An 8,394-nucleotide genomic window follows, 5' to 3' on the forward strand; every position below is an offset into this window, starting at 1 on the left:
TATTATATATATTTATATTTATATATATATATATATAAAAATGAAGATCATTTCATCGAGATCTCATTGAGACGAATTAGATTGAGCTCAATGGGAAAGAGAGAAAGAAAGAAGGAGAAAAAGGGAATGGTCAGTGTACCCTTCATAAATTTATTTATTTATTTGTTTTTTTTTATTTGCTTACCGATCATCACGCGTGCCGGTACAGCATTCCATTCGAGCCAAAACGTGATGAACGAACTGGTGACCAAAATAATACCCGGGATGAAGACCGTCGTGAAGTAGAAGGCACGATCCCGAGTAAAGATTAGATCCACCTTCAGGCAGCTGTAGTTACCTGTACAATTTCATTAAAACGACAAGTTGAATTTTTTTTGTTTTCTTTAAAATGTTGTAAATATCACGGTAGTATCACGGTTGAACGAATATTTTCTTAAACGATAAATTTTCTGTATTGTTTCAAATTCGATCGTGATAAAATTTGTATCGTTGAAAATAATCGTTCGTAACCGTTAAATCGTTTTATTATTATAATCGTATAATAATGCTTTTTGCTCGATTATGCTTTAGGATATAGGTTTGCATTAATTAAAATAAATATATATTATATGCGTGTCTCGATTATTACGACAGTTGAATTAAGTTCAACAACAAAATTCAATGTATACATTTATTTTATATTACAATTATTTATATTATAAAATAAATGAATTTCTTATCTTTTTTGTTCCCCCAATTTTGTTGACTTAATTTACTATTATAATATTATCGGCACTCTATATATATATATATATATATATATACAATGTATAAAGAAAAAAAAATGTATAAATAAAAATATTACGTAGCACGTTCGCGCGAAAAATCGCAAGCAAGCGTTACGAACGTTATTCGCAGAACGACTCTAATGGCTGATTTTTTTTTGTCGCATTCGTGCTTTATATATTTTGACAGTAGTTCATGTGACATGGTGTCAGACGAGCTAACAACAGTCACGTGACAGTACATTCTACATCGGAAATCGAGTTGGACGTTGACAAACCTGTCAAATCGGCCAATTCTATTGATGTTTCTACTACGCTTTTTTGGTGCATGTATGGTAGTACGTGCGTCATCGTCGTTTACGTTGTTATCGTTATTGTCGTCTTTGTCGTTATCGTCTTTACTTTGACAATGAGGGGGAGAGGGAAGGGGGGGGGGAATATATGAAATAGAAATGATTCGTGTCAGGGTTTTGTATGTTCGTCAGCGCATTATTCTAGAATTAATTAATGAAACGAGATCGTAAAGAAAAGAAAAAGTAAATTGCAAACGGATATGAAAAGAATAAAAAACAATAATAAAAAAGAAAAAAAAAAGAACGGAATAAAAATACAATAGAAAGAAAAAGAGAAAAAGTGATATAAATAAATAAATAATAAAAGAAAGGAAAAGAAAAAAGGTAGCTTATACAATCAATCATGTCTTTAATTATCGCCAATCAAGCTCCGCATTCTCGAAAGCACTGCAAGCTGAGCTAAATATGCTAATTTGTGAATCTCTAAACGCAAGTATGGGATAGTTGGGAATAAAAAGGTAATAAATAGGTCAGGGTCGGATTAATTAGAATTAAGAACAGGTTTTTTAATTACTTATGGGTCTACGACTGTAATATTATGTATACATATATATGTATATAGTATATATAAATATATATGTGAAAATAAAACAGTGGCTTGCTCGACAAAAAAAAAAAACTTTCAAAATGCAAAGTTTTCCAACGAGGTATCACGAGAATCGTGAGAGGTAGAAAATACATACATACATCCAACATATGCATGTCTATATACGTACGTAAATATTACTACACGTTGTGTATTCCGAGTATTAGATATTTTATTTGGTCCAATTTTTTGTTCTCTCCTTCTTGTTTTCTATCCGTTTATCTTTTTAATTTGTTTTTCCCCCATCCTCAAACTTTCTTCTCCTTTTTCTATTTTTCTATTCTCATGTTTTTGTATTATCTTTTCTTTTTTTTTTTTTTTATACGGACCAAGTTTCCTTCGGTCTCGTTTCTCGGCTTATTGAATTCTTTCATGTTCCAAACGTTTAAAACGAAAGGATAATTAGTTTAGTATGAGTTATCTCGATGTATGTAATTTCGTGGATGTTTAATCGACGTTTGCCAAATGTCGCGAATACACGATGAATTTTTTCTACATTTCAAACGTCTTCCGAAGATTTAACACAACGTTTCAAAAATCTATTTAAGAGTGAAGAAAATTTGTCCGCGCGTTTAAAATTGACAAATGATGAGTGATGTTGGAGAAAATAAAAAGAGAAAGAATTGGAGGTTTGATGTATTTCTTTTTTTTAAAGATCGATATGTTCGAATATTTGACACCGAGTATATACGTGTATGTACATATATACGTACATACGTATTATACATATTTTTTGTTTTTTTTTTTTATCTAATATTTGTTTGTTGAAAAATTCATACGAATTTGAAGATACGTCGAGAAACGAAAATTTTTGTCAGTCAGAAATGATCGAAAGTTATTATTTTTGAATTAATGTATATTACAGAGTGAGAGATATAATTGTCACGAGTTTAAGGTAAATTATTATTTCGTTAAGTATATATAATCTGACGTGCTGTGTGATGCTTGTAGTAAAAAATGGTTAAGCGATCTTTCTAATTAAATTGTTAATTGAAAGGTAAAGAGATTATCGCATATTTCATATATTAAAAAGAAATCAACTTCAACAATATTTGTTTATCTAAATGAATTAACTCATGCTATACATACAAGATGCGGCAATAATTCTGTCCACCTTGAATATCAATGATATACCAAAGATATTTAAACTGAATAGATTTATTGCTTCACCCTGTATAGGTATATCATATGCTTATAATATTCTTATTGTAATACTTACTGCAAACATACTTGCTAATAATTATGAAAGTGGCCTAATTTTAAACTTTAATAATAATTCAATGTTTATCAACATTATATATATATATATTAGTATTGGAAATTATGATAGCGAATCAAGTTAAAATATTCGGAAAAATAGATCTTATACGATTTATTTTATAATATAAATAAAACTGTGATATATAAAATAAATCGTAATATACATAGTTTTCACCATTTGTTTATTTAATCAATTCTCGCATAAATAAAGAGAAAATCAAAAGAGAATTATTTATAAAAGAAAAAAAAAAAAAGAAGAAAAAAAATAGTGTAGGCCAATTTCATAATCACCCCGATAACTTAAATATTAAAAATCTAGTATATAATATATACGTACATACATATATAAAACACATACATATACGTATTCGTTCCAAATAGTGAGACACTACTTAACCATTTGATACGTAATAGCATTAAAAACGATTCATCGGTCAATGGATGATCTTTGATTGAAAAATTTGTTACTATAAAAAGCGACATCGAAACTACTAAAATATTATTGTACAGTGAGGGGGGGAAGGGAGAAAATCTTGGCATGTGTCTCGCGGGTTGGTAAGCTTGGTCCTGTCTCTCTCTTTCCTTTTTTTTCTATCTTTTTCTCTTTCTCTCTCTCTCTCTCTTTCTCTTTCTCTTTCTTCCTCCCTTTCTTGCTATTTAGTGGGGCTTTTGTTTTTTTTTTCGAGAAATATTTTGAGAAAGTTAAATAACAAGAGTGGGGTTAAAGTTGGGTAAGGGTAAATTTAGGAGAGAATATCAAAAAAGGGTTTGGTTAATGAAAATTCGATTAAAAACACACGAACGATGCGGGATATTAGGCTCGGCATGATCTCGGGGGGTGGGTGGGTTAGGGGCGGCAGGAGGAATTTACCTTGCTCCTCAAACCTGCGCTGGCACAGCGAACACTTAGAGTCCCCGAACTCATCGAACTCGTCCTCGTAGTCGATGATTTGTCCTTCAGCTGCAACAGAACAGCCCACGATCTTCCTTCCTATTCATTTTTCTTTTTTTTTTTTTTTATTTTTCCCCCAAGCGCTCGTTCCTCCTTCTTTCTAGCATATTTTGTGTTTCTTTCTTTTTATTCTTTTTTTTTTTTTATTTATATATATAGTTTTTTTTTTTGGTATTATATTTTTACTTCGTCTGTGATCATTTTTCTTCGTAAAGGGGGACGGATAAATTTCGATGATTTTATGATTAACTTTTTGCACTATGATCGTTACTAGTTAACTTAACATGTTTTTTTTTTTTAAGAATTTAGATGAGACGATGGAAATAATGTTGTTTTTTCAAAGTATATATATAGGTAAGATATATTTGTATTTAATACGTGAAATATTAAAATGAACAAATAATATACAAATCAATGTTGTTATTAAATAACACACACGTAAACAAATTATAGGAAATAATTGTTATTATAGTGCAAAGAGTTAATAAAATTTAAAAAAAAAAAAAGAACCATATTCAATTTGCGCGGACAAGAAATTTGCTGTTATTTCTATTTTTTTCTTTTTTTTTTAATTCGCAAAAGAAGAATCATATTAATAATAAATAAGTATCGTAGGGAATTTGAATATTCAGAAGAACTAGAATTTAGTTTTGATTAATTGGACGTTCCGTCCCTTTATTGGGATTTCTTCAGCAACTTAATCTCTAAAGTTCAGCGTCTTTTTTTTATTTGAGCAGACATACATTCTTGTAATATTCGAAAAACTATACATCTAAACTTTATTATCTCTTGATCCGTTATATTTGAACACTCAAACATAACGTTTGAGTTGCTGAAGAAGTCCCAATAAAGGGGACGAAACGTCCAATTAATCAAAACTAAGTTCTAGTTTCTTTTGAATGTCCAAATTCCCTACGATACTTATTTATTAATAATTTTATTTTTGAACGAGAGAGAAATAACTAATTGAATCATATTAATTTTCGGTGTTTTCTTGTAAATATAGGTGGTCAAGAAAAATATATTTTTCTCAAATTTTTCCTTTTTTTTTTCTTTTTTTTTTCTTTTGATAGTCTTACATCACCAAGATCTATCCGTCCTCCGAATCTTTTTATATACCATAGAAGCTTTTTTTATTATCGTCCCCGTTCTCGGCCTGGATATTGCCGTTGTACCTATAGATCGCACACGTATCTATTTTCGTACATACACAGTGGATAATGTTAACTAACTAGACCAAGCATATCCGTTTTCCGCCATGGTTGAATCCTTCAGGGTAAAGAAGGATCGGAGCAGTCCTATTTTTACACAAAAGCTTTTCTATTCTCCGAGGAAATCGAGTGAGGTCAGATGTATTCTACAAAGGTTCCTCTTTGATGTAATTCTATTTCGATGTGTTCTTGATAAGAAAAGCAATAAATTTCAAATATAATAAATAAAATGCAAACAAAATCTCGAGACGTACGATCGCCGATCGAGGATTTTTTCTTTTTTTTTCTTTTTTGTCTCAAATAATTCCTAGGCTCATAAAGAGATGCTACGTTGGCCGCGATTTTACTCAAAAATTATATCTAATATTATAAAAAGAAGAAGAGAAGAAAAAAAAAACAGACATTTAAATCCAACTCTTGAAAAAAGAAAAAAGAAAGTAAGTCGTTAAGTTAAAATAAAAATAAGCTTTATACTACAATGATTGTTACTTGCGATAATTGCAATGTTCTAATTTCACTCAAAAGTGTCTACAAAAAAATCTGTGCACACACAATCGGTGTTGTAATTGCAGTCTAATTCCAAATTGTATAAATCGTTTTGTTTTAATTGTATGGGTGTAAAGACTGCTTCTTTTTTTTCTTTTTTAATTTTATTAAATTTCTTTTTTGCATTTTTTTTATTTATTTTGTATTGTCGTTATATTCTATCATTTTTAATAATTCACAATATTCATCGATATTAAAGCAAGTATATCGGTTATAAGAAAAAGAAAGAAAAAAGTAATGTAATAGTAGTAACAATACTAATGGTAGTAGTAATAGTAATAATAGTATTGAAGTACACGAAAAGGAAGGGAGAAAAATCGGCATTAAAAGAGACGTTAAGAGATCTTCAAGGGACGAAAAAGAAGCTTCACCCCAAAAGCAAACCACGGCGGGTTCGGTTGAAAAGCGAGACAGGAACCAAGGTTGCCAATATGCATTTTCTAAGGGAACTATTCTTATTCATTTTTTATATATATATAATAAAAAAATATATATATATTTTTTTTAAATAATATATATAATATTTTTATTATATATATATATATTGAGTATATATATCGTTCTAATATATAAATTCAGCTAATGAACAAAATACAGGTATACAATTAAAATATATAACGTTGAACATTGTCACTAAATTGCATGCATATTATGCACATTATGCACTTTAATTGTTTCTCTTTCTCTCGCTCTATCACTCTATGTCTTTTTCTCTCTCACACTGTCTTTCTTTCTCTCTCTCTCTCTCTCTCTCTTCTTTTCTCTTTGATGATTGAGCGTGTCGATTAATGTAATGTTCTGTTTGTAAAAAACAACAACAAAAAATAGAAAAAAAAATGATCGTTTCTCGTTTGAGAAATTCTCTACTTTGTTTGATCGTAGAAAATTGTGTAATAATTATGAAAATATATTGATTTTGTAAATTATATCGTATTATCTTTCTTCTTATCATTCTATTCTTTTTGATAAAGAAAAAAACATGTTTATATATATATATGTTTTTATATTTAATATAAACGTAATATATTGTGTGAATTTTAAAATTTAGTTAAATTCATGTTAAATCGAGTGATCGTGTTATAATAATTTCAAGTATATAAGTAAAGTAATTAGGTAGATGAGGGATTCGTGAGATGTCATTTTGTTTTTTGTCATTCGCTATAGCTAAAGAAATATTACTACGTTAAAAGGAATCTAACTAAAGCAGTTTTTGTGTGGACAAAAAATGACAAAGAAAAAGTACCAGTGAATTAGCTCTTTTTCGTACGCATACATACATACATACATACATACATACATATAACATTCATGCACGAGCAATAACTTACCTTGACTAGTGAGAAAGGGAATATACACACACATGAAAAAGAAAAAAAAAACGAACAAATAAAATAAAGAAAAAGGGAACGAGATCGTCGATCATTTCTCACATTTTTATCTTCGAATTTCGTCGATAATAATCGAGTAGACGAGATCGAATCGAATAGAAAGAAGGTTGTTTTGTTGTGTTTTGGCGAAAGGACAAACAATTTTTCTATTTCATTCTTTTTCTCTTTTTTTTCTCTCTCTTTTCTTATCAAACAACATTTGTCCATACAGACGGAATGGGTTTTCTTGAAACGATCGATTTAACCGATTGTTCACACACGTATGTATTGTACATCTCTGTGATATTTTATTATATTTTATTTTTTTGTATTTAGTTATAAGAGCAAAGAATAAAAATGTAATTGTAATCGATATTAAAAAGAAAGAGAGATAAAGAGAGAGAGAGAGAGAGAGAGAGAGAGACATATAGTGAGAAAGATTAAATGAAGATATTTACTTTTATCTTTTACTCGAATTCGTTTCATTAGATCTCGTTTTTTTTTTATTTTTTTAAAGAAGGAAAATAATTTCAACATATTTAGAAATTTGAGAAAAGAAAAAATTGATATTAGAAAGAACGTCATTATCGTCAATGTTGTCGTAAATATCGTCTTTGTCGTTTTCATTGTCTTTTATCATCATTTGATATTATAGTGTATTGTACAGATATAGAGGTATATATTATATATATATATATATACATAATTGTAATTAAAATTCGGAGAGATTAGAACGACCGATCCGTATAAATAACATCAACTAAATGCATACAATAAAGAAATAATTGCGAGTGCGAGTGGTGTAAGCGATTATTATAATGTAAAATACAAAAATAAAAATAAAGCGAAAAATATATAAATTAATTATTTTCGTGAGACCGGGCATGTCTAGTGCACTTGTGATATAAATTTATATACATATATATAATATATATATATATTTATTTTAAATACATATACATGTATATATATACATATATACATATATATATTATACGTGATAAGCGCTGTTGATTTTTTAATTAACAATCGTAGATGCAACGAAGTATATACTATATGCCGTTCATTTTTCCATTGATTAAATCGAAAAATAAATAACTATAACATATTATTGGGAAAAAAAAATATATATATATATAAAATAAAGAAATATATAAATATACGAGAGAAAAGATTTTGGAAAAGGAATTTTTTATTTGATAGGAAATTTATTATATTTATATAGGGTGTCTTATGATTGGTGGTACAAATGAGCAGAAAATGATTCTATACGAAACACTAATGAAAGTCAAAAATGCGTAATAGAATAATATATGTTCATATGAGACCTTGGTTTTGGAGAAAAATAAGTTTGA

At 28.6% G+C, this 8,394-nt stretch overlaps 1 protein-coding gene across 19 annotated transcripts in view; it reads right to left on the reverse strand.

Annotated features, from left to right (window-relative positions):
• LOC106783661 (glutamate-gated chloride channel) overlaps window positions 1–8,394 on the reverse strand; it is an 83,361-nt gene that overhangs the window by 14,418 nt on the left and 60,549 nt on the right. For 12 of the 19 annotated variants that reach the window (XM_014742386.1, XM_014742389.1, XM_014742387.1 and 9 more), the window contains 2 exons: window positions 3,835–3,924; window positions 185–337 (listed from right to left, as the gene is read on the reverse strand). In XM_014742386.1, coding sequence (XP_014597872.1) covers window positions 185–337; window positions 3,835–3,924 — 243 coding nt within the window. The remainder of the gene's footprint in view (window positions 1–184; window positions 338–3,834; window positions 3,925–8,394) is intronic. The other 7 variants (XM_014742396.1, XM_014742399.1, XM_014742398.1 and 4 more) reach the window with 1 other exon arrangement.

This window comes from Polistes canadensis, unplaced genomic scaffold, assembly GCF_001313835.1.
Source record: "Polistes canadensis isolate GaletaPanama2010 unplaced genomic scaffold, ASM131383v1 scaffold_24, whole genome shotgun sequence".
NCBI classification, from domain to species: domain Eukaryota; kingdom Metazoa; phylum Arthropoda; class Insecta; order Hymenoptera; family Vespidae; genus Polistes; species Polistes canadensis.